The sequence below is a fragment of the Python bivittatus genome, unplaced genomic scaffold (genome assembly GCF_059951505.1).
Source record: "Python bivittatus isolate LINGU-HERP-01145 unplaced genomic scaffold, Pbiv_v1 ctg000700_np1212, whole genome shotgun sequence".
In the NCBI taxonomy this organism is placed as follows: Eukaryota; Metazoa; Chordata; class Lepidosauria; order Squamata; family Pythonidae; genus Python; species Python bivittatus.
The window spans coordinates 16,339,942-16,367,810 of record NW_028277098.1 but is presented as its reverse complement, the minus strand read 5'-3'; the positions used below and the strand labels follow the sequence as shown (position 1 = coordinate 16,367,810).

At 38.2% G+C, this 27,869-nt stretch overlaps 1 protein-coding gene across 3 annotated transcripts in view; it reads right to left on the bottom strand.

Moving 5' to 3' along the window:
- Window positions 1-27,869, bottom strand: part of PTPRC (protein tyrosine phosphatase receptor type C) — an 84,550-nt gene that overhangs the window by 36,381 nt on the left and 20,300 nt on the right. Inside the window, exons 3-7 of one of the 3 annotated variants that reach the window (XM_025171343.2) lie at window positions 13,096-13,134; window positions 11,361-11,555; window positions 9,322-9,450; window positions 4,394-4,474; window positions 902-922 (exon numbers count right to left, since the gene is read on the bottom strand). In XM_025171343.2, coding sequence (XP_025027111.1) covers window positions 902-922; window positions 4,394-4,474; window positions 9,322-9,450; window positions 11,361-11,555; window positions 13,096-13,134 — 465 coding nt within the window. The remainder of the gene's footprint in view (window positions 1-901; window positions 923-4,393; window positions 4,475-9,321; window positions 9,451-11,360; window positions 11,556-13,095; window positions 13,135-27,869) is intronic. The other 2 variants (XM_025171344.2, XM_088153443.1) reach the window with 2 other exon arrangements.

Sequence of the window (27,869 nt, the reverse complement as noted above, 5' to 3'; positions counted from 1 at the left end):
AAAGCTTTCAATAACTTGGGAGCCTCATGCAGTAAGTGATACCTGTTACCAGAGCTTCTTCAAAAAGGATTTCTACTGCTGATCTGAGTAACCATCCACATTACAGCAAGCAATGTGGTCCTTCAGTTACTCAGTCCCTCGGCCATTTATGGCTCTAGGGTCAACACCAACACTTTAAATTGTGTTTGATGGATGATGGGCAAGCTGTGCAGATCTTTCCGTAGATATATCATATTATCCCCACATTTTGCACTCATCAGAAGGGTGGCTACCACTTTTTGCACCATTTTGCACCATTTGCAGTGCACTTCAATTTGTGAGTCCAGTTTTCTCCTTTATTGTCCAGCCCGTTACTGATAATGCCATACTGGACATTAGCAACTGCAGTTGCTTTCTTGGAGTTAGATGGTAGGGAGGAGCAGAGCTGGGGATCATCAGAAAGCTAATGGCATCCTATATAGCAGTGTTGTCCAAACTTGGCCACTTTAAGATGAGTGGACTTCAAGTCCCAGAATTCCCCAGCCAGCATGGCTGGCCGGGAAATTCTGGGAGTTGAAGCCCACTCATCTTAAAGTGGCCAAGTTTGGACAACACTGCTATATACAGTATATGGCTGTCGGATGGGAGTTGCACCTTTTAAGCTACCTATTTTGTTCCCAGGTACACAAATACAGCTGAATGGATCATGAGAATGTTTCTCTGCTAAAGACTCCAGCAAAAGCTCTTTTATTTTTTTTAAAGATATAACTAATTCATATGATATGTGTGTCTTGTATATTTTGAAGATACAAGAGCCTGTAAAAGAATAACTGTGGAGACCGCCTTTCAAACTGATAGGTCTTCTTTCCTATTCAAATGATTGTATTCCATCTTCCAGGAAGAAAAAACATAAAAAACTTACCACAGGTCTTATTATGATGTTCTGCAAAGAAGGAAACAAAAATATGAGAAAGTCATTTATAGCAAATGCCCCTAAGAGAAAAAATATGGGTTTATTTAATATTAATATTTTTGGATGTATGCATTCATGTACATGTTGCACTCTGTTCTTGTTGAAAGGAGGAAAATTTAATAATACGTTGTATTAATAGGATTGTTTTATAATTACATGAAAACAATAATTGGGTATTCAGCATCTCACTGTATTTAGGATGTGGCAAATAAACCTTGCTGTGCTGAAGTGATCTGCCACATGAATGACATCAGACCCTAGCAAACACCAAGCATAGCTTAATTCCAGAATATAGTCTATCTCTGTTTGTGGTTTTAGTAGCTAGTTCAATAATTCGTGGCCAGATCAGACATCCCAGGCCCCTTACATTGGACAAGGTCAGTTGGACCTGCTCCAATCAGTTGCAGAGTTTGTAACAGCTGCACAGCTATTAAACTAGATCGCTATGGTGGTGGTGGTGGGGGACTTACACATTGCTTGTAAAACATTAGTAGTAGTAATTAGTAGTAGTAGTAATTGGTCAGTAGATTGTTCAGATAACCACATAAAGAGCAACCATATTGTAAGCTTTGCCTTATGCAAACTTCAGGAAAATGTTTGTCAAACATGCATCACAGTTGACCAGATGTACATTGCACTTGTATGCAACATTGAATGGAAGTCAGATAATAAATAATATGTCCTCCATCCTCTTTTTTCAGGAAGTTTTCCAACATGGAAGAAATTAAATCTGCTCTGAAAACTGTGTGAAGGTTGTGGCACAGTAGGACATAGGTGTTGTTCTCTACTGTCCTTCCCACATGAGGCGATAAGATTCCACATACCCTACCTTCCTATAGCCTCCTTCTATTACAGTGGAAGGCAGACATCACAACATCACAGTGTAAATGCTCTGTGACCTTTAGTTATTGATAGGGAGTAATCTGCTGTTTTGGTGGAAAGTATATAGCAGCAAATTCTAGTATAATGAGAAACTCTATTCATCTCCAGCCAACCTTCCATATCACATATACAGTATGCTTCTTGAAAATATTTTTAGCAGAATTATAATCTACAGACAACAGCAACTTGCAGGATAGACCATGGTGAACCAGTTTATACTTAACAACCCTCTTCCACTGGATCTGCTGATTATTGAACAGCAGCAGTGGGATTAGATCATCCTATGAAAAAATCGCTCAAGCTAATTGAAGATTGAGAGGCTTAAGCAAGTCTTTACTCCAACCTCCAATCTTAAGACTATATTAGAAACACATTAGGACACTTATAAAGCTCACCCTCACAGGTTTTAATTGATCATTTCTGTTATATTTATATATGTACTCAGTTGAGACCCATATAGTAATCGTGCAGAAATACATTGCCACTGTTAGAGTAATAATAGGTTTGGATTGCCACAAGGCTCCTTCTTGTTCTTTGAGATACGTCCTCTAAATGGGCATTTCTTCATTCAGTACAATAAAGCAAACTGCAAGACAGTGAAAGGATCTGACCTGTTTGATTTGTAAAAACATAGCTCACAGCTAATTCTTCTTTTTATTCAAAAGCAAGCAAGGAGGGGGGGATTTATCAGGATGGGAACTTCAAAGGGGGGAAGCAGCTTTAATCTTTTGTTCTTTGTTTCATTTTGGATCTCTGCATGGAAGAGGGAGAGGATGTTTCTACAAGGGGCATGGCCACAGAATAATCCATTCATTTCTCTTTGGCCCTTGCAGTTTCTAGACGATCTTTAAAAGTCGCTCCCATCTTCAAAAAGCAGAATGCCTTTTAGTAAGCCACTTGTGAAGCTAATAGGATACGGACCACAACAACTTAAGCTATCTTGGTCCACGTAGAATTGCAGTTGCTGCATCAGAAGAAGCTGGTCACAGGCCCTCCTTGCCACTCGACCTTGCCCCAGTTTTCTGAGCAGTTTTCAGTTTATACACTTCTCATTTTGTCTATAATATCAATCCTTCTGATTTTTTTTTCAGCCATTGTATGGTCGTTAGGCTATATATAGTTTCCTAATTGTCAGGATTTTCCTGAATAAAAATTCAAGGATCTGTAAAATCTTGCTTTTGGAGATTCATTCTACTGCAAATGACTGTCACAATGCATGTGGATAAAAATAGTGATCAAGATTAATCCTTCTGATGAAATTCTATGACCAATACATATTTTCATAGGATTAAACTACATTTTAGGATCACTACAATGCATTTTACATGGGGCTGCCCTTGAAGACCACCTGGAAGTGGCAACTGGTCTAGAATGCAGTCATGTGGGCAGTTATGGGGCACCTTGCTACGCCCATGCTAATCCTCTGCTCTGTGAGCTGCACTGGCTCCCAGTGTGTTTCTGGTGAAATTCAAGGTGCTAGTTGTCACCCAGTCCTTCATGGTATGAGGCTGGGTATTTGCGAGACCACCTTTCTCCAATTGTTTCTACCAGTCCCACCAAGTCTGATAGGAAGGTCACACTCGAGGTCCCCTCAATTAAAGAATGCCATCTAATGGGATTCAGGAAGCAGGCCTTTCGGTCACAGAGTCTGCCCTCTGGAACACCATGTCCCCTGAGATTAGAGATGAGAGTGGCCCTGACCCCACTGGCCTTTTGCAAAGCATTGAAGATCTGGATGCCTTCCGGGGCATAGGCATAGGAGGTTAGATGGCCCATGAAATGATATTGATATTGTTCTGTTTATTGGGTTTGTTCTCAGGGACCATCATAGCTTTTTTATGCTTGGTTGATATTGTTTTCTGTATTGTTTTTCATGTGCTGTTAGCTGCATGGTTGCATCTGTGAGATAGGCAGCCATATAAATTGATTTTATAAATAAATAAAGGACCAAGTGCCACTATAAGGGGGAAAAACCCAAAATTGTTTTAAGGTAAGCATGTTTTAATGCCTATCTCTTCTTATAAAATTAGAACAGTGTGATGGGATAATTATAATTCTTTAAAATGAAATACAAACTGGATACATCTAAATCATTAGCAAGCCATTTTGGTGTAGTGATTAAGGTATCAGATTAGAAACTAGGAGACCATGAGTTCTAGTCCTGCCTTAGGCACAAAGCCAGCTGGGTGACTTTGGGCCAGTCACTTTCTCTTAGCCTTAGGAAGGAGGAAGGAGCCTTAGGAAGGAGGCAATGGCAAACCACTTCTGAAACCCTTGCCAAGAAAACTTCAGGGACATGTCCAGGCAGTCACCAGGAGTCAACACGGACTCGAAGGCACCAAAACGAAACACCTAAACCAAGTACTTGATATGAGTCTTAGCTCTTCAATCAAATTATAGGGATGAATGCAGAATTCAGAAACTATTTCTACATGATTTCCATTCAGTTCAATTGTCTTGCACAGGAAAATGTTCTCATCCAAACAAACTTCGATTGCATTCAAAACTATGCGCACACACAGTGTTACGGCGGCGTGTAAATGAGTGCAGGTTTGTCACCTATTGAGGTGGTGTTTGGAGGAGCTGAAGAGATGTTTGCTGCAGTGCCAGTGGTTGCAGAAAAGGGAGTGTTCCCACCATCTGCCAAGAAATAAACAGAACGTTAGCATCACATTCATGAATAACTACTATTTCCCATCTAGGGAAGCAAACATAAAACAAAACGGAAAGGAAAGAAAGTGTGCCACATCGCTTTTTCAGATCAAAAGTAGAAAACTTAAGTTGCAATCTTTTGCATGCTTTTCTGACAATAACAGCTACTAAATTCAGCAGAGCTTGCTTCTGAATAAACATGAGTAGAGCTAATGTTAATTTAAAGTGCAATCCTCCACCTATTTAATTGGAGATAATCACACCTCACAGTGGTTGCATCAGAGGTCATGATAAGCAATGGTTTGTCATGATGGCAATGAGCCTAGGCCCAAATTGGGCTTTTTTATCAGCAGGAATAAGCAGTCAAGAAATATGCCACAGACTCAGACTTGTAGAGCAGCCATGAAGGCCTTGGAAAATATATTTAGATGCCATGATGTCTCTATACCTACAAAGATCAGAATTCCACAAGCCATGGGATTCCCTGTTACTTCTATGGAAGTAAAAGTTGAACTCTGAAGAAGCAGGATAGGAAGAGCATTGACACTTTTGAAATTTGGTGTTGGAGAAGATTCCTGAGAATACCATGGACAACCAAGAAAACAAACAAATGGATTATCGGACAAATCAATCTGGAGTTCTCACTTGAGGCACAAATAACCAGGCTCAAATGGTGCTACTTTGGACACATTATGTGAAGACCTAGCTCTCTGGAAAAGGCTCTAATGCTGGCAAAGGTGGTAGGAAAGAGAAGAAGAGGATGACCAGCAGATGGATTACATTGGTGATGAGTGCACCGTTGGAAGACCTGAAAGACCAGATTAGATTGTCATGGAGAAAATCTATCAATGTGGTTGCTAAGAGTTGAAAACAACTTGATGGCACATAATCAATCAATCAATCAACCAACCAATCAATCAAATGTCTTGGTTATAATTATAAAGTAGCATTCAGAATCTTCTGTTTTAATTTACCACAGCTGGAAGCTATGCATAGAGTTTGCAAAGATAAATCATACTTCAGTCTTCTAGAGTTCTTTTAGAGTGTCAATAGGCATGTGGATGGAGATAACACTGCTGACATGGCAAGTTCTTCAAAGACATTTGAGTAAATTTAATGGGCTTGACAAAACATGATCTGTCCTTTTATGGATTGCTAAAACCAAAAAGTAAAGAGTAAAAATGAATAGGCATTTTTTCCAATGGAAGGAGGTTAAAAGTGGAATCCTTCAAGAATTTGAGTTGGGACTGGTGCTTTTAAATTTGTTCATAAGTGTTCTTGATTTAGAGGTTTGTTGGCAGGTTTGTGGATAACCCCATATTTTTCAGGATAGTAAAGACCAAAAGTGATTGTGAAGAGCTGCTGAAGGATCTCTTTAGATAAGATTAATAATCAACCAGGTAGCAAATGTAGTTCATTTTAGTAAGTATAAAATGATTAACATTGAGGCAAAAACACCTTAACTTTACATATATAGTGATGGAGTCTAAGCTATCTGTAATTAACCAAGCAAAATATCTTGGTGTTATAGTGGGTGGTTCAATGAAGACATCAACTCTGCTGTGAAAATTGCAAGTCTTTGCTATGGGTCATTAGGAACAAAATTTCAAATGAAACTGTCAACATTACAATACCACTATACAAATCTATGATAGGTCCATAGTATGGCATATCTGGAATAACATATAGAGTTTTGGAACCACATTTGAAAAAGGATATAATAGAGCTGGGGAAAAAACGAGAAAAGAGCCAATTATCAAAGGCCTCAAATACCTTCCTTATGAGTAAAGGCTAGAACATATGGGGGGAAAGTGGGCGGAATCTTTATCAATTTGGCAGGATACAAATAGATAGAATAAAATTAACCAATCAGTGACTCCGTTGAACAAAATCATGCTGTGAGAAAGTAAATAGAAAGTTAACCACAGCTAAATTCAGTTAAGCAGAGTTCAGGGTTCAGAAAATCTCTTAAATTATAATGAATTGAAAACAGAAGCAAAGATGCATAGCCCTGCCATAGGAAGATGGCGAGGAAGGGCAGATGGGATGCAAACTCCATGGGAAGGTAGGCTAATTTTCACCATGATAAACCATATTTATTTTGTTATTTGGTTTTCACCATTGGATCTTACTCCTGAGAAAATCTGTACAGGAATACTGTAGATACTGAGAATTAGAAGTGGTGGAACAAATGTAGCATCTCAAGTATGGAACAAAAGAAAACAATTCCTTCCTTTCTTTTTCACAAATTGTGAACTCTGAAGGTGTGAACTGTAGAATCTGTAAATATTATTTGCTTAAGACAACTTCCATTATTATTTACAGGATAACTTTTGGGAAGTTAAAGTTAAATTATGTTTTAAAATAGACTGCAGTCAGGTTACCTGTGTGCTAAAAGATTGTAAAGCATCTGAAGCCAGAGAAATAATGCCTCTGTTTCATACAAAGATATTTGTATAAAATATTATTTGGTTCCAATGTAGCAAATATGTATTAGCCCATCACAGAATTTTAATAGCTGAATTCAGTATCCTTGGAATTTAATAATACATTGATTTCATTGCCACAAAATCAGTGGTTTTCTAACTTCATGGTACTGCAATATTCTAAACTAAATTCTAAGGCTAAATTCTAAAATTAAAGGTCACATTGGTGTTAGAATTGAACAAGAAATAACACCCCACTTATTTTTAATAATCAGATGTTAATCTCTTTCTCTCTTTCAGCTATTTTGAAGGGTTTAGAATTTTTAGTATTCTTTTAGTATTTATAGTGTTGTTTATTTATTTCTATTAAACATCTAGACATTGTCTATGAATTTGAATCTAGTAACATTTTTATAATATATTATAATATTTATATATTATATATATATATATATATATATATATATATATATATATATATATATATAATGCTGGTCAGTGACCATAATAAAGATATTACTACTAATCTATATAGCACAAGGTTTGTGGTACTGTAAGTGCTCACTCTAGGCTTGGCAGACAAAAGAAGGAACGAAGCCCAAGAGCATGTATTCGTAGCACTTTCACTTTTCCTGCTTCAGCCCAATCAAGTAAATTTTAACACACACACCCAAGTTGCTTGAAACCCTGGGGGGATCCTAATCCATAGTTTGAGGACTCCTACTTTCCATGGTCATAGCACAAAAAATAATTTGTCTGGCAGGATACCTCCATTTAATGGGACAGCAGTCTTATACATCATCCCTACCCAATGTGATGTTCTCCAGATATGCTGGACCAGCTCCTATAATTCCCCCAGCCAGCATTGTTAAAGGATAAAATAACTAGGCATCATGGGAGTTGAAGTCCACACATCAGAAGAATGCTCAGGTTGGGGAAGGTTGCTATATGCATTTATCTGAGAGTAAGTTTCAGTGAAGTCAAAGGGACTTGCTAAGAATTGCCATGTCTACAATTGGTTGAAATATTGCTCTCTTGCAATTTTGTGAAAAAAAGGAGATGCAGCAAAGCATTTTTCCAAATAGAGATCTCCTGCAACTTATGCCCTACCTTATTAAAAAAACAAACAGAGGTTGACATTTTCAAAATGTTTTCATTTAAAATGCACTGCTTGGACACAGAAGAACTTTTGCACATCATACAAAGGCATACAGGTAGTCCTCACTTAACAACCATTTGTTTAGTGACTGTTCAAAGTTACAATGGTGCTGAACAAAGGGACTTACAACTGGTCCCTGCACTCACAACCATCGCAGCACCCCCGCAGTCACATGATCGTGGTCCTTGCACTTACGATGGTTGCAACATCTCGGGGTCACATGATCACTATTTGCAACCTTCCCAGCCAGCTTCCAGCAAGCAAAATCAATGAGGAACCCCATGATTTGTTTAACCGCGGTGTGATTCACTTAACACCTGCAGTGATTCACTTAATGACCGCTGCAAAAAAGGTCATAAAACAGGTGCAACTCACTTAATAACCACCTCACTAAACAACAAATTTCCTGGCCCCTATTGTGGTTGTTAACTGAGGACTACCTGTATATGTAGGCTTCTCAGTGTTTTAATCTGGGTTGTGTACAGCATATGGAGCTTTTTCTGGCTTGGTACGGAATTACATAAAAGTCACAGGGTCAGTGAAAAAAACTGCTAATCCACATGCTTTTCTGCATTCTGGGTTCAAATTTTCAGTAAAAGACTTGGTATGGAAAGCAAATGGAAAGCCTGTTCATAAAGGCATCATGGAACAGGCAGAACAATACGAATCAGAGTCTGATCCTTTTTAAGATTCTGAAGTGCCCCTCCCCTTGCTTTTTTCTCATTGCAAGCTGTGCCAGTGCTAATGTTTTCCCACCGAAGTCAATGGCTCTACAAACAGGAGTGTAGGGAGAGGATAAAGTACTAAAATAACTCTTGGGACTATATTTTAAGTAATCAGGTGTACTGGCCTTTAATGAAATGTATAAGTTTATCTGATTACTTAAAAACCTGAATCATACTATCCATGGAATCACCTTCATGTGAGAGTCCAGGACAATTATCCCCAGTGCCCCTCCCCTCCCTAAAAAGGCCCTGATGAAAATTCCCTGAGTCTGGAAAATGAAACCATCAAAGCTATCTATCTTCAACAAAGGCCAAGGTTTAGGAAAAAAAGAGTTGGCCATTGACCTGATATGATGAAACCAAAGGCAGACATGCATCTTTCAATAACTATGCAGTCATTAATAGACCACAACTGCAATGTGTACATTTGCATTCTCCTAATACTCTACCCTTGTAAAACATAAATAGCATGTCAAACAGTTACACACTGTTGATGGTCTGGGCACTGAAAAGAAGTGAGCAAACCTGTTGGTGCATGCGTGCGGGCAAAGAGAAACGGTGAAGGGGTGGCAGCAGCGCTGCTGTTTGTGAAAAGGTTGGAAGCTCTTGAGACTGTCTGAGTGTTGAGGAATGAGTCGTTGGGTAGATCTTTTGCTGTAGTAAAAAAAGTTACAATCAGTGTATTGCAACTACTATGATGGAAAGGCAAACATTAAAGATCAAAGAAGAATAGTAAGAAGAAGAAAGAAAGAGCAGTGTTCTTGGTGATCTCTGAAGAAAAACTAAGAGCTGAATACATGGAAAATGAATGTCATGACTGGATTCACACAGCTTTGCTTTTCAGATGATACATATGATTATGATATATGATATACACACACAGATATACATATATATGTTTTCTTCAACCTTTTACATCTTTGGCATAACAGGCAGAGTGAGAATTCATTCTTTGGCTCTATTCCCCTTCCATGTCACCCTCCACACGAAGAGGGTAAGTATAATTTTCTAGAGCCTTAAATCATGTGAGATAAATAGATAAAGGGAACAGAGGGTGTTTAGAGTTTATTACCAGTTTCTCCAATCCAGATGCCTTCTAAACTTGCCTAGGTGTCAGCTCCCAAAATTCTTGAAATTCTCATCCCTATATATCTGGTGAAGTAACTTATATTTTATACCAACCTGAAGAAAGCTATCCTTTTCATTATCCTTGTTTCACAGCTTCCTGTCTCAGGCTTCAGAAGATTGATAGGGCTGACTAACCTTCTTTAATAATCTGGTTTAATTATATTTGGAGTTTTGAACTGGAACCTTAACATGAAAGGAGCATGTGTGTAACAGCCAATTCTTTTTTCTTTCTTTCTTTCTTTCTTTCTTTCTTTCTTTCTTTCTTTCTTTCTTTCTTTCTTTCTTTTTTTTTTTGTCACAACTGCTACAGCACAACTACCACAGCATCTAGGATTTTCCACCGATGGAAAAGACCATCCAGTCTTGACTGTGGCTTCCATAAAATCATTTTTTACACAGAGAGTCTGGCATTATTTCTGCTAAATAATGGACACTTGAGCAGTTGAATGATCAGAAGCATCTCAAATACATTATAGAACTAATTCATGTGCTATACTTAAAGTCTGGAAATGTTAATTCTATGGACTACTCATGAGAGCGAAAAAGTCTATCTTACCCAAACAGAGAAAGAGAAATATATACACGCGCATATTTTATAATGTTGCATATTAGCCCAGTCATCTGAGTATCCAACCATGGTTATTTGTGTGCACAGCCACAGCACAGCAGAGAAACAGGTGTCCCACCAAGTGTTTGACTTCCACCCCCACTTTCCAGGAGAAGGAGAAGGAGAAGGAGAAGGAGAAGGAGAAGGAGAAGGAGAAGGAGAAGGAGAAGGAGAAGGAGAAGGAGAAGGAGAAGGAGAAGGAGAAGGAGAAGGAGAAGGAGAAGAATGGTTCTGAATATAACTTGACAGACAGAACTAGCTAAAGACAAAAGGATCCTTAGGGATTCAGGCTTTCCTGGTGCATAATACAAAAAAAAAAAAAAAAGTAGACTTAAGGACCAGCTTTTGTCCTGATATAACAAGATACATCATCTTCAGCATTTTTCCATGCATTTACCTCTCAGGCACTACAGAAAGAGCTGCTGCCTCATTTCCTGCTTCATCATATAGTTACATACATAAACAACCCTTGCCAGCCTGATGCCATCCAGATGGCTTGGGATAATAGTTCCTAGCACTCTCAGCTGGGATGTGTACCAGCCACAGTCTGTGGGAATTTGGGGAATCATGGGTCTAACACATCTGAAAGGTGCCAAGTTGGGGGACAGTGACATAAAGACTGGTCACTCCAAATAAAGATTAGAGTTGTCACCATTATTTCCTGCTTTCTTGCACTACAACCCTATATAATTAAGAGTTCCAACAAGATGCTTCCAGCCCCAAGGAATTCAACTTTGCAATATAGACAGATACACAATATTTCCAAGGCATTATGACCTGAATCTCTAAGTTTAGCTTAGTTTCTTATGCCTGAATCTCTAAAGCAAACCTGAGATAGTGAGGGAAGCAGGAGTAGCAATAAAAGCAACACTCTCTTTGCTAAGGGAGGTAGAATTAACGGCCTGAGAAACAGGAGGAGACACTGTTTCGTTGGTTGTAGAACCAGGCTTTGCTTCAAAGGTGCTTGCAGGTGAGAATGGAGTGGTGCGTGAAGGTATCAGTGAAAAGTCAGGAGTTGCTCTTCCTATGGAGGGCAGATAAGGAATAGAAAACAACAGATCAGCTTTATTGTACACAGACCAAAATTTTCCCCACAAACTGATCTGGTTCACCCAGTAATGTATAGAACATAGTAGTGACCTGAGACCACTTCTCGGGGGCTTTATAACCAAACATCGCAAAATACAGCTCTGCTCACACACTCCTCATTTGTTACTCTAATATCATTTCCATTCTTAAATTTAACAATCCTGCTTATATTAAATACAGTTTAACATTTAAACATAATTACACTTTAGATGAATACAACACTCTTCTTCCTGATAAAGTTTATTGTATCCACAATGTGCATTTTAGCACTTTTAACCATTCTAATTCTTCAATAATATTGTCATTATTTTTGCAAAACTTCCTGAAAGTTCCACTATATTTTTAAATAAAATAAGACTAGCTTCACTGATCAGAATGTCAGGGAAATCACCCCAAAAGGTAGCAAAAGCAACTAGAACATAATTAACCCAAGAAAAATTTTCAGTGTTTACCCCAGGGAAAGAAGCTGGTTAAACATAAATGAGAGAGAAAGAACAGTGTTCATTTATACTATTAGCATATCATCCAGCAACCACATTTCTGAGTGCAGTTTACAGTAAAACCATAAAAAGTATAAGATAGAAAGATAGGGCATATCCGCACTTACCATTTACGTTGTTCCTATCCTGTGTTCACGCTAGCTTGACTGTAAACCATCTTAAGAAAATCCTATCCAGATTGAGATACTCTTACAACAGCTTGCAAGGTATTCATTCCAAACAATAAGCTATCACATCCTTCCATTGGACAATCTCTCTGCTGTTGTGTCCTACCATTATTCTCTCCCAGAAAAGCAATTGTGAACTGCATTCCCTCACGTGAGTGAGTCTTCCTGGGCACACACACATATCTACACTCTTGTGTATAAGTATATGGGACTGTGTATTTGTGTACACACTTACACACCATGGCGTCTGCAAGAAACTGAATTATGCTATTCTAAATGAATAGGAATGCTTGAGGTGACATGAGGTAGAAAAGTGTATTTCAAGGTAGGGTAGAAAATCACACCTTTTATGATGAGTCTGGGATCCATAGAGGGTGACATTGTCCATTTTTGTCTTCCAAAAAGAGTTGCCTTCCTATTTTGGCAACAGGACAACTGGGCAGTGCAGATAAGCCCATAGGTGCTAAAACAGAATTAAACTAAAACCAGGGAATCCAAGGGAAACTAAGCTAAACCAATACTTCTAAAAAATGTAGACAGATGCATATAATGAATCATTAAAGGTTAATGTCACTGAATAGTGTAATGAAGTCAATTATATAGGGATAGATTGCAAAGCCTCTGCTTTGGGCCACTTTATAGCAATTTGATTCCAATTTCAAAGCTGTATTAATTCATCACCATCTTCATTGCCCCTCATTTCTGTACAGGGTTCTGCTTATGTGAATGTTGCTAATGAATGCTATTATGGCATATGATCATATAGTAAAGATGTCACAAATACAAATTAAATACAAATATTGCTTACCATCTGCTGAACTCATAGAAGATGATGCTGTTGATTGGCCTAAAAAGGAGACATGAAAACATTGTAGTATGAGAAAAAGGATCCAGCTGTTTTACTAGTAAAGGATCGAGAGACATTTTTTAGACAGAAAAATACTTTGCAAGACCAAAATGTATTTATTTTTTATTTGAAAAGTATACTGTGCCACATGGCTACATGTAACTGAAGGGTAGTGTTTTCTAGTACCCAATACTGGTCAAACTTACTTTACCAAATATAATTCAAATGATGTAATCTGCAGAAATCCACATTTTTACATGATGATGACATGGCATTCATGATGACATTGTAGCTTCTGTACAACGGGTGCATACCTTCCTTATTTTAAGCTCTTGGAGAGAGACATAGTTCTTAATACGTCATGAGAGCCAGAGACTCCATGATTCAGTGAGTTAACTCAACCATAAGCAGACCTCAACCCAACATAATACCTTCGTGATTTTGCTGGGAACCAGGACTAGCTCTGTCAATATATTTTAAAAATATTAACATAGGTTTATAAATATGAAATGTAGGGGACTGCCCCCCACCCCTTATCCAAGTAAAACTATTTTGAAAGCTTTACTACTTTCAAATGACAGTTTTTATTTTACTATCATTTGAACTAGTTGACGGTTCCCTCCCTACCTCTTAGTTAGTGATACATTTGATTTATATCCTGTTTTTTTATGCATGGAGGCTAATAAAAGTTAAAGTATACAATAAAATTTTAAAATGTGAATTAAACTGAATGCTAGAATTAATTAACAGCCTAGCAAAATAGACTCCAGGCTGGTTCAGGTTCAAGGCTATGAGATTGTTCAGAATTGGATTCATTTGTGGGTTGCTGGGAAAAATAAGCCCCTTACTTAGGACTTCTTATCTCAAGTTTAGGAAGACCACTGTTAATCCTGTGATTGGCCTCCACAGTTTCTTTGGCATGATCATATTGCTTGAATTGAATGAGATGACAGCTTCTTCTCATAAGGACAGGTTTAAATAAAGTCAGTGCTCTGCCTAAAAACAGCATTCTAGAATCCATAGAAAATATGCGGCATTTATAAATGACTTGTCCCAGAACTCACAGTAAGATGATCTCCTTGGTGACACTTTCGAAATTTGCACATCAGATTTCAGGTTAGAAAATGATAATCAAATCGACCCTTTTTAGTTTCTCAAATGTAGGGCAGGAAAAATATGTGAGTGTATAGGTACACACACAAGCACACATTGTATGAGCAGTGGATGTACACACATTACATACAGAAACCGGTATACGGATTGTACTATGTCCTGATTTGCTTCATTAGGTCACAGTAAGACATAACTCACAGGCTACAAACCACAGTGGTTGGGTCCACACAATACGTTAAACCCAAACCAAGCAAACCAAATTATGATTTAGTATGGCGGATGAGCCCAGCTTACCCAGATGCAGCTGGATACAAGATAAAGTATACAGACATGTATACACACATAAGAGTATATGTAATTCATATTTGTGAAGGGATAGAAAGTTTATTAGTACCTATAAACTATTTTGGAGTTTTCAGCTGTGAAAGGTAAGCAGTAACTAGAGGACACTCACCAGGTTATTCTTTTCGCTGCCTTTGCTCATCCTTGAGGTTTTTAAAGACATTTAACAAGAAATCAGTAGATGGCACCATAACATAAAAAAACTGCAGCAAACTCCACATGGTAGGAATCAGTTTCACTATAACAAGGCAGCAATGAGCCACCCCGCCAACTGATGAGGAGAGCCGGTCTTTAAAAGAGCAAGATGTAAACATCCTATGGCCGTGATCACATCTAGCTGTTTGTTTATATTTCACGTATTCCACAGTTGCTCAGAGAAGCTTATGTGATTAGAACTTCAACATGAACATGATATTGGTGAGAAAACATTGCTAACTTTGTCATCCTGTTTTACTGATATTAGATCACCTTAGGGCTTTATAATTTTTGGCCATTGGGGTTTTTAAAGTCATCACCCTTGAACCTTGAATTTGCCCCTATAGGTAGATGCAACAGATTTGGGCTGCAAAAATCCAGGTGACCAACAGCAAAAAGTCTAAGTTGCTGCCATCTAATTCTTCCAGCCTACATGTGGTTTGCCTTCAACGGAGTGCTAAGCCTTTCTTAAACAGAAGAAGATGGCTGCCACTGACATGTCCTGACATGACACATCTTTCACACAGGGTGAGCTAATGGATATAAACCCTGGAGGCCCAGAACTAACCTTTCTGCAGCTCATAGAAGCAGTTCCTCTGAAACTGGAAGGAGTTTCAAACTTTTGAAATGTATATAAGATAAATTTCAAGGAGGGGAAAATGGATTGGTTCCTGATGCATCCCAGACTGAATGTACCTGTGTGTCAGAGGGCAAGCCCACATGCAAAATGCCAATGCACTGAAAATAGCCTATCCAGGCAGCCCAACATCATGGAAGATGATTGAACTGAGTTGCCAACAATCAAACCTATTGTAAAACAAGCATCTTATGCAAACTTACTGAGAAGTAAATCCTTCTCTGATTACATCCCAATGAGTCTGTACAACACAGCAGCTATTCCAGGCTTGATGCCCTAGATGTCCAAACTGAAGTCAGACATATTTGTCAGCCTTACTAGGTAGACCAGACAGGAAACACGACCAGATGAGCTAATTCTACTTTATTGTAAAGGTACATTGACAAAATCTTGCAGGTTTGAAAGTAGGGATCTCCCGTCTCCCTTACAGCCCAAGAAACTAGGGAGGGTCTCTTCTGAGCCTCTTGCCCTCTCCACTATTTAGCTGTGGGCTATGCTGTTTCATATCTGATCATTCTCTAGGCAGCATTTCTTGGCCCATTCTCCCAAAGTCTTTCCCACGTACCATTACAATATCTCAAGGGCAATAGATGAGGGCTGGAGAGAGCTGGTATAAAGAACTCAGCTGAACATTAACTAGTTTGTTGTTTGCTTGTTTATTGATTGATTGATTGATGCAATTTCTATAGCTGCCCGTCTCAATCCAAGTGTTACATTTTGCTTTAAAAGAAGACTGTAATCAAACTGCTAGATTCAAAGGCTAGTATTGCACAAGCTGTTGCCGATTAAATGAATGTAGCAACTGGAGAGAAAACATTGGGTGACACTTTACAGAATGGCCAGGGAACTCAAGCAGTGTTCTTGTACCACAAGGAGACAAGAATATGTTTGCCTCAGTGAGGAGAAGCTATGAATATTGCAACTGCTTTGCAAATATTAGCTTATGACTTACATTGCTAGCAAGCTCTTACAACCTGCACAATTCCCCAGTTAACCTCCTAAGTGCAGCTGATATTTAGAAGGGGCCTGAATATTCTTAAAGTCTCTTCTGATGAGCACCCACCATCAGCAGAAGCTGTAAAAGAAGGACCACTGTGACCTTTGGGATAGGTTGAAACCAGCAAGAGCTTTGCTAAATATTGAGCGTGAGTTCAAGTTCTGCTGGGCGGAAGCTAGATACAGTCTGAATCCGAACTCAGACAAAGGATCAGACCTGGCCCCATCTATTTTGAATTAAGTGACATGAGTTCATAGTCATCTAGGGGGCAAAACCTCTTTTTACACTTTCTCCATTTGCAAAACAATCCATTTTCCTCTTTCTTCCTTCCATTATTTTAACATGGACCAGGGTATCTGCAGCGTATGGTCAAAAAAGTCAAGAGGGTGGACGTGATTGAAGCTCCGCCTGTTTTTTATGTGTTACACTCCATCACAGCAGCAATGGATCACACCATCTTGCCTTTTTTGACCATACCCTGTAGAAACTTCTGAACATAGAAAAGAATATCTTAGCAGTGCTATAGTTGCTAGGACATCTGACTTGGAGCAACATGCCTAACCAGCATCACCCTTCAACTTACTGTATATAGTTGTATGGATACGTTTGGATTTAATTAAGATAAACACAACCATTTAAGGTTATTAACAGAATGACCCTAAACATAAATACTACATGTAGCAAAGTCTTCCCTAATTTATTAATATACATTTGATGGGCTTTTAAAAATCAGCTTAGATATTTCTGCAAAGTTTACATGTTGGTAATGAAACTCATCAGACATAATAAAGAAAGAAGACATCGATGGATAGAAGCCATCCTTCTTCAATTACCTGAGAGGAATATCAAAGTTCTGGCCCAACCTATGATTATGTGCCAAGATAAAAGTAATTCTGACCTAGAGAACTGAAAGTTGAAGTCACTTGTAACTAGGGATGGACAACCCACTCCATTTCAATTTCACGACGTCTGATTTTTTCAACCTTAAGTTTGGTTCAACTTGTTTTCAAGCTGCTTTTCTTTCTTCCAACATAAAATGCAAGCCTGATTTTGTATGCTTCTGATGCACTTTCATTAACGTACACACTTTCTAAGCCAGTTAAGCTATAATTAAACCCTTTCCTGTAATATAAGCATTTTGTAGACATTCTTCTGTAAAGCAGGCGTTTTAGGTGCATTATTGTAGCTTAAGACCTACATCACAAAATCCAGAAAAGCGCAGTTTTGAGCATATAACTCTGGTCCAGTTCAGGGGTGCATTTGGAAAGTACAAATGAGTCCAATTTGCACTGAAATAGGAATATAGTTAATTTCTAATCCTTAGTTGCCATTCACTGTGTACTGCAAGTTCCCCTTTATCTGATCTTTAACAAACTAATTTAGAACAAGTACAGCAAACAGTGTAGTTGCAGTAAATGAGTCCATAGTTACACATGTGTGGTTTCGCTATGCATATTTCTGTTTTTCCTTTTCAGAAGCCCGTATAAAAAGGAAGAGGATGTGCAGCACATTGTGGTTTTAGAACATAAGCTCGTCTAAGTGGCGAAACAGTTTCCATAGCAGCAACAGTCTCAGAGTCTCAGCCCACTCTGAGTGCTAAACCACAACTTCTCCAGTGCAATTGTGGAGTTTCCTGATTCTCACTCTTTGCTACAAATGTACCTTTGCAATGATGCTCACAGATTCTGTGTGGTTGTACTAAAAAGCCTGCAGGTTGATCCCAGAAAACGAGAGTCAACCTATACATTTTGCACCAGCCCCAACTTGCTCATGAGAAAGTCTACTGACCTGACCTCTGATGTTCAGGATAGGAGAAAGGGACAGTTCTGAAAGGCTAAAGGCTTCTAGCGTACATCTTGTAATGCACAAGAATAAGCATTGTTGACTCCAGAGGAGCTCAGTCTACTATTCCTGGGCTTTTATCAAGGTATGTTCCCTGATTCAAAGAGGCTCTTTGCAGAGGAACAGCTCATAAAGAGAGCCAATAAACAGCCTGTGATCAGGTTAGAAATTCTGCTGTGTATCTTCATTACAATCCAATCTTATATACTGTATCTAATGCAGAAAGAGTGTGGAAGGACCTGCTGCAAGAGAAGCTGGTTTCAGGGAAGGAAATCCAGAGCAGTAAATCACACAGAGGCACATAGGAAGGCTCCTCAGTAAATTACATATTTTAGGCTTAGAAATATTTCACTGCTGAAATATATGACATATCAGCAGTATTTTCTCAGCATGTGTCTGAATACACAAATACCAAATTACTTGGTTAAGGCCTGAAACCAACCTAGCTACCTAGTTTGGAAAGTAAAGAATAGAAGGAAGAATGGAGGAAGATAGACAGAGGGAGAATGGAGAAAATAAAAGTAAAAAGGAAATGAGGGGAGGTGGATTATTTGATTCACATATTAATGAATCATATTAAATCATATTAAATTTAATTTAATTAATATTTCATGAGAATTTACATACTGTAGGCTCCCTAAGCCAATATGCAAATACAGGCATGATTCCTTAGAAGTGTTTCTTCCCTGAATATTGTGATGAAGTTCACCAATCAAGACATCAAAACTAAAGGGAGAAATGTGCACAGAAAGAGGTATAATTGAAAACAATGGACAAACATGCAGTGTCTTAGGTGAAATGTTTACAAGATGGATATAAGGGAGAAATGCACATGGAAAAATATGAATTATTGCTTGGCTTTAAAAAAAAACCTTACCCATGTAAAAGCACAATAAATCAGATAAAAAATGGAAAATTGAGAAGCTGAAAGAAAATTGAAGAAGTCCTTCCCTATGAGAAAGAAAGGCCATGGGATTCTCAGCTACAATTTATTTGACCCAATATGTGCTGATTAAAGTATGATCATGGGCCGGAAGAGAAAATAGTCTGGATTCACCATGGTGTTTTTGTTGGTATCTCCTCGGCACACTGAAATACAAACACATTAATCTAAAACAATTAAACTTTCATTCTATTCCACTTTCAAATGTTATCAATGCACTAAGACACAAAATGGCCAATCCCATAACATAAGGAAACAAGGAAAGTCTTTATTCTTTTTGCTGTCTTTGGGCTGTTCCAGAAATATTGTAACAATGACAAAAGGCTTAAGTACGCATGACCACTTTGAAAACTTTTCAGAAAAAAACTGCAGAATATATGCCCAGCATTTAGAGTCTGGTTGTGAGTGCCACAGCACTGCCAGTGTCGTCAAGTAGTACCCAGGCCACCCAAGATAAATACATGCAATAAAATTATGTTTCCCAAGGTTTCGTAAGACTTGTACAAAATAGCAAAATTCCATAGAATTTTAGTATGCTGGTGTGGCATTTCAAAGTTCAGTCACAGGATCTCATAGGATCTTGGCAATCCTACACAAGATAACAATTTAGATCATAAATTGCATATGATTTTGTGACCTTGTGAAATTTCTGTCATTAAAAATAAATTATTTGAGGGTTACCTGGGACCAGTATTTCTCAACCTTGGAACTTTAAGATGTGTGGACTTCAACTCCCAGAATTTCCCAGCCACACAAAATTGTGTGACTGTCCCTGAAGCCAGAAAAGTTTACTAGTTCCTGACTTAGTGCATGTCCAACACAGAGCTACAACCACAACTCGTGGAGGTGTATTTGATTGAAGACCAAAACATGTGCATGAATTGGAGGCCAGCACAGAGCAGTAATGGAACCTTTTGGTTATTATGGTATGCTAAAACTTGATATATGAATTTCATTTTTGTTGTAGTTTATTGAATCTTTTATTTTTTGTTTCCTAAAATCTTGAAACTGAATGGACTTTTTCATGCAAAGTACTGTGCTGAATCATAAATAAGTCTTAATGAAAAATAAGATTTCCCAGTGCACTTTGTTTAAGACTTCAACCAAAGGTATCTGAAGCTATTTTAAAGAATTCTGATTCATTCTTCAGGATAAATTCTCTTCACTGACTGGGAGTCAAAATGTAGGATATGGACCATTGAAAAAAATTTAAAGTGGAAATCTAGTCAGTATCCAAATGAGTTTTAACATAATTTCAGTAATTACATTTATCTATGGACATTGTTCTCTTTATGAGTTAGTAAATCTCCTGCCATTTTGGGATGGGTGTGGAGGGTTTGTTGTGTAAAAAATCTTTGTACCCCAAAATTTGAGAATTAGATTCCCATATATCTCTGCCCCAGATTTCACCACTGTTTCCCATGAGCACCTCTCATGCCACTTCCTACCCCAGAAGGGAAGAAAACAAATTATTAAAGGAATGAGAAGTCAGCCAGATTGTGAGTCTGTCAATTAAATCTATGGCAAAGCAGGTAAGCTGTGGGATATTAAGGTGAGCTGTTAAAAGAACAAAAATGGTCAACTAGGGAAAAGTGTTAATTGGCCAGGGACTCCTCATGCTGATATAATAAGTCTCCTTCTCAGGGAGGGGATCAGAAGTGGGGGGAGAAGAATTAAGATTAAAGGATGTAGGTTGTGCTTTTGAATATCTGCATACTCTGGCCATGGCAGTAATGATTTCCCATATTCCCCAGAATTATTATGAAGGCCCCAAATGGATGTCTAATATAGTCAATAATGGATGACAATCTTTTCCAGTTATTCTTTAAAAAGTAGGTCCTGGCTTTGAGCATAGATGGACTAAGCAGCTGCAGTGATTACCACATTCATTCCCCTCAATGCCTCTGGGCACTGCCTTTCTATGAATATAATGCTATATTATAGCCCAGAATTTTTGTAGGAAGGTGGTAGGGCCTGTGCCCTATTTCCCTCTGGGCCAGAGAATGGGCACTATTGTTAGACATTGTGGGCAACTAGATTGGTCTTTTTTTCAGTTTGTAGGAGAGCAGAACTTCCAAGGGTGGCTTTTGCACTGCTCCACCGCTCTCTCTCTCTCCATGGCAAGACATTGCTCAAGCTCAGCCCACAAGTAGTCTGAAGCTGTGTCCTCTGACACCATCAGACATCACAGAGGAAGATGTAAGCATTCCCTCCCTCTACTCTGGAGAACCTGGTGAAGTCGAAACAGAAATTACAAGGTTCTTGTTTCAGAATGACTGGGGCCTTGAAGAGCAGTCCTATGGCATATTCCCGCCCGCCCGCGTGCATGTGTTTGTGTGTGTGCACACACCTTCCCCAGGGCCTGTTTTGAGCTGAAGAACAGAATGGCATTCCCTCTTGTTCCATGACCACAACCTGACTGGCAGTTAAATCTTTCCTGAACACTGATGATTAGACACTATTGAATTGGAAGACAACAGTCTAGCCTAGTGGCAGCAGAACAAACCATTTCTGTTCCTGCTGTTTCCTCCTAGCATCTGTGGCTTAAGCCCACTGGTTGTCTGGTTTTGCTTTGATATAATCCAACATATTATCCAACACATGGGTAGGCTGCTGTTAGAGCCAACATAGATAAGCTACTTCAGCTATCTTGATTTGTAAAAAATGCAGTCTGTTAATTTCTTTAGAATATAGCATGGAGGAAATAGCCCAAAATAACAGTAACAATATGATTGACATCATTTCAATCATTGTAAGTTCTAAAAATATAGATGTTTAGTATGATAAAAAAAAAAAAAAAGGAGGAGCAAATGGCTTCCCATATTCTTTGTTGTGTAATTGTGGAAAGAAAGCAACTTCTACCCTAATTTCAACTGCATTTTATACATTTTAAAAATCTTTTTAAAAAACTATTTTCTTTTGAAATAAACATTGACCATAGTCTATCATTTAAGCCCTTGATTTCAAAGACAGTTTGGATCCCTAATTTTGCATTCCGATGGGTGCTTTTCTTTTCTTTTCTTTTCTTTTCTTTTCTTTTCTTTTCTTTTCTTTTCTTTTCTTTCTTTGTAAATGGAGATAATAGAAATATGGTGGACTTCATTCTGGGTGAAAAAATTCCAAACATGACTGTTCTCCGGCAGCAACACACAACACTGTACACTTCTCTGCCTATTATAATGCTGGGAGGGATCTGGGCTAACCATAGCAACCATGAAGCTCTCCAAATCACAATAAATATTATATTACAGTAAGTCTTGTACAGGAACTTTGTTTCCCAACAAATTGTTCCTCAGGATCCTGTTCCTTCTCTCCCTGGCTTCAATGGAACCAGAACTGGTGGTCTCTTACCACGTGGCTCATATTTTTCACCTGCCATGACCCAGATTCCTTATGATAGTACCTACAATCCCACTGCCTGATATAAATCTAGCACCTGCTCCTTCAAATACACACATACACACACACACGGTCACAGAAATGGAGTGATCATTTCTGTATATAGTTAGCTCAAAGCAGTAGACTACTGGCCCTTGAAATCAGTTATTTAGAATATGTGTACATCCCCACAACACTGCATATTGGGCTTCAAGCACTTGCCTGATAAAATGGGATAAATCCAAAAGCAGTATTTTCTTTTGATTGATACTCAAATATTTGTCTTTTCCTGCTTTATAGAGATGTATCCAGGAACTGAAGGAGAGAAGTAACACTGTCCATATCTCTGACATACACATAGACACGTAAATTGGGCTTCAACAGTGTTAAAGATCAGAGGCAAATTTTTCACACAACAGTGTTTAGTACAGTGGTAGGCAACTTGCCTTGATAGTGACCAGGTTCTTAAGATTCTTTTAATTAAAATACCTATATAGGAGGCTAAACACTACATATCAAAGTACCAGCATCTAAAATCATGTTTATCTCCCTCCAATGCCTTTGGGTTCCATAAATACCCTACTGCAATAATAGCATTCTAGAGCATTAGTTCAACCTCTAAGAAGCAGTATTTCTTGGCTGCTATGCACAGCATGGTGAGCATTTTGGGAATAGGCAAGTTTTTCATGCCACTTATTTTGTGAGTGCACTCACTATATACACTCAATATTTGGTCCAAATGTAGCACATGAATGAGATCTCATGACTCTCCAGATGTTGCTTGGTTACACACACTTCCCAGCAATTCTAGACAGCATGCCCAATAGTGAGGGATGCTAATCAAGAACATCTGTCCTCCATAAGAATGAATGTATTCACCGACAATGAGAAGAATATAGATCTAGGTCTTGATCTAGATCTTGATCTAGATATTCGTCCTATGTGAGCAGCATATACCAAGCTGAACAGAGCCCACATTACACCCTTGTATTTTTTTTTTCTTTTTCAACTGAAATCAATTATTTTCCAGAGTACAAGAATGAAAGGAAAAGTCTGTATAAGAAATGTATTAATAAGCACAAACTCAGGTGACCCCAAATGTAAATGTAAAGAAAGGCAATATTTACAGGAGCAAATATAATAAACATGCATATACTTTTTCATGACAGTTAAATTTTTGAATATTTAATATCCATTAAATTTGTCTGAAATTGCTCCTTTTTTCAGATTTGTATTACAGGTAAATATGGTTATAAGAGAAATTAAACAAATGTTAAGAAATTAGTTCAAAGGAATCCAGGAGAGGTTTACTTTTCCGCAAGGCAGATTCAAGCCAATATTAATAAACGTGTACCTGTTTTCAAGCCATTGCCATGGTCGCCTAAGTATACTTAGAAGTGCCTAATACATTATGAACTCTTTTCCAAACATTTGCAATATTTGGATGGCACCCAAAAATGGTACCATATGAACACAATCTCACTAACATCAATTTCCTTATAGACTTTTTTTACATTTTAACTGTGAAACATCCATTAGTTTAGCACCTAAGCTATAGTTAGTACTGTAATAATTTCAAGGATCAACAGACATTTTACATGACTCTTCTGTCTCTGTCACCATTCTTCTGGCAATGTAGGCAATTCAGTGTTGAATTGTATTCAAAATCCCATCCCAAGTAATATAGATGTTTGGGGATGTTATCGACGGCCTTAAGCACCAGTTGCACCTTGTTTTACAACAGATGCCCATGAAAACTGAGCCAGCTATTATTAGCTTTGCATTTAATCCTCATAGCTCCATCTTTCACTAAAACCAAATCAATTAAACCACATCTTCTCAAACAATATCAGTAAAACAATATCATAGTAACAGTTGTGTAACCAATCCATCAACACATTTCCATATTTAGACTAATGGTGCCATCACTCATCAATGGTCTGACTGCTCTATTTTACTATCCCAAATGTTGTCCAGAATAATCTGAGACAACCAAGTTTTCAGCAGCTTTTAAAATGTGATGTCACAAAATGTGATGTGAGACAAATAACAGGTGAAAATATTGATGAGTTGTGTCACCAATGAGCATGTCTTGTGGTACCCTAGCAATCATGGATACCACATTGCTGACCCCTTATTGAACTCTGCTTCACTGCAACCATTAAGCTTTAGGACAATGCCATTCAGAGAGTCTTGGTTGTCCTTATGGGAGCAACCATTGTTGCTTGATTTCTTTAGTGAAGACTTCTGTACTAATGTGTGCAAGACCAGAAGCAATGGCAAAAGAGCACAGTCCCTAAATTAATGTTTGTATGGGGTTTTGTACACTAGATATGATGGAGAATTGAGTCAGTGCCATGAGTACTGAGAATTGATTTTGTCTGTGTAGATCAGTGGTGGCGAATCTTTTGAGCTTGGCGTGTCAAAAATTCAGAAAATGCCTGACTTGACTCTGCTGACCTGTTACCCCCCACCCAAACAAAAGAGAAACAATTCTTTACATTTATATTCATTTATTTAAAAAAAATATAGTCCAGTCAAGTGTGGTGCTATGTATTATATAAAGAAATGTCAAATAATTACAAAAATGAAATACGAGTAAAACAAGCTCAGTTTCTTCATACCTCAAACAGGAAGAATAGTTGTTGTTGGGTGTTGGTGAATGCTGGAGTGTCACCCAAAACATTATGGCATGTCACCTTTGACATGTGTGTCATAGGTTCGCCATCACTGGTGTAGATCATTCTCCCTGATATGACACATTCTATATCTGTCTAACTTCAACCCTCCATCAGCTTTTGCCTTGTCAAGCTTGAGTCTGCCCATCTTGTGCAAAAATCTCAAGAGGGCCTACTGAAACTCTCTGGAAATGCATGGAAGCACAGGCCTTCTCTGTAGAGCCCTCAAGCTATAGAATATGTTTCTGCCCAAGGTACATATAATATCCTCCCTCCTTGCTTTTTGCAAGGCAGTGGCATTTTATTCCACTGTGCCTTTGGCCCTGATTAAACAGATTGATTTGGGTTTTCCTTCTTGTGTGTATTTTTTTTGTTTTTTGTTTTTTGTATTCCTGTTTGCCTATTGATTTTTATTGTTTTATCTGTTTACCTTATTGTACACTGGCCAGTCTTACTACTGAGTGCTGCCTACAAATATTGTAAATAAAGAAATGCCCCGCTACGCAAAATTCCTAGCCAGTACAGCTTGCGGTATCATAGACTTTGTCAAAGATGGCTACATTTAGTTTCTGCTTCCTCCATCCTTCTCTTATATCTTAGACTCACCTAACTTATAAATTAATCTTTGCATTTTGTTTCAGTTGTGCAAATAATGGAGATTGAATATTTTTCTAAATTTAAGGAAATGCATTTAAATAATATTTTGAAATGTTAGAGTTATGCTTACAATAAGCAGTCATCATGACCGAGGCTATATTATCATTCTAATCATCATTAAGATCTTACAGCACAAACTTAAACAGGCTGACTCAGATATAAGCTGGTCTGAACTCAATTCTGTATGAGTATATATAGGACTTGAGTCTTACTTTTACAAAACTGGGCATGATCCAACAAAATGAAAGCATTTCTGATTTCAGTGAGAGCTATAAGCCTGGCTATAACTTTCTCATTCAAATTAAAACAATTAGCAGGATGGATTAATTTGTTCCTAAATGCAATGTTTATAGCCACAAAAATCTTTTTTAAAAAACGTATTAAATCTTATTGTAGTTACATATGCCATTGCACCTGTTTTATACAACGCTGCTAAAACAATGAATAAGAAAGAAACGCTCGTGCTTGTTATCCCTTTCCCCCAAACGGTTATTTTATTCATTTTTATTCCACACACTTAATTTCTACCATACTGAAAAAAGGTGGCAGGCAAGGAAAAATGAAAGAGTTAGTGTGTGGTTTTACTTTTATATGTTGAGGTGCAAAATCCTGAGTGAAGCTGAGGCTTTGAAAGTCTGCCATGGACTTCTAAAAGTCTCTGCTTCAGGCCTCAGATAAAGCCTTCGGGCAATTGCTGAGAGAACATATGATTACATGCTCCAGTTGCTTTCCAACTCTACTTCCAGTCTCTGAGAAACAAGAGCCAGAGAATTCAGCAGACATGTAAACATCTTTCCTGGGCTTGACAACAAGGTATCTCTAAGGTGGCATTTCAGTTATTACCAGCGAGACACACAGAGAAAGTGAGAGAGAGCAAACTATCACAAGGAAAGGACATCAGTGTTATTAGGTTTATCAACAGAACAAACCTTGGTGTGCATCCACAAAGATAAACATTTGGCAGTAGATTTGTGTGCAATACCGCCAGCAGGCTGTCCAAAAATAAAACTTCCGAACATGCTGCTGTAAAAACGAGAGGCCCTTCTGTACAGATTTCAACTACAGGAATGGTACAGTGGTTCTTGTCTGCCTCACCTTCCTCAAGGTTTTTTAAGGGTGCCAGCTGAATTAATCTAAATTAATTCCTGACTTGCAGAGCAGTTCTTCGTGAAGCATAGTGGAGTCTTGGCTGTACAGTGCATCTTGTTTAAATTCCTATAACGTTGAACTGCATAGGGGCATCCAATGAGGAAGTCAGTTCCTTGTAGCTAAAGTCAGGCCTGTGCTCACATGGCTATCCACAGCACACAATGGCTAATGCAGGAAATGATAAGTCGCTCGCTTTTCCTGTTGGCCAGGGATCTAAAAAAAATTGGGGCTGAGGTCCTTGTTTGGGGGTTTGGGAGCAGAGATGCAAACTTCAAGAGAAAAAAATGTAGGCAAAATTGAGATGGTGATGTAACATTTCATTGAATGGATTTGCCACTGACAAAGCATGATATTGAAAAGTAGGTCAGGAGCGACCTTCACAATCTGCATTCCCCTGAAAGCAGCACAGTGCTGATGACAGACAAACGTATTGAGAAACCAAGAGGAAACAGAGAGAGTTTTGAACTGGGCCTCGTGGGGAAAACTATAAGTCAACATAAGGCAGCAAGCCTTAAGTCCAAACAACCTGATATATTTAAGGTTGCCTTTTAAACACTTTTAATAGAATTAACAACTTAATTTCAGTATGAATTTGGAGAAGTGCTCCATCTTAAGCAGCAGCTGGAAAGAATACTTTCTGCATGTTATTAATTTCATCTTCTTGATTAAAATGAATAATGCCACAGGGTGTAATCCTGTTTCATTTTCAATCCCATTCCTTTTGATAAGAGAGTTAAGCAAGTTTTGCTTTCCTGCTTGACATCAGTGGGCCTTCCACGTATAGTAACATCTGTACCGATAATG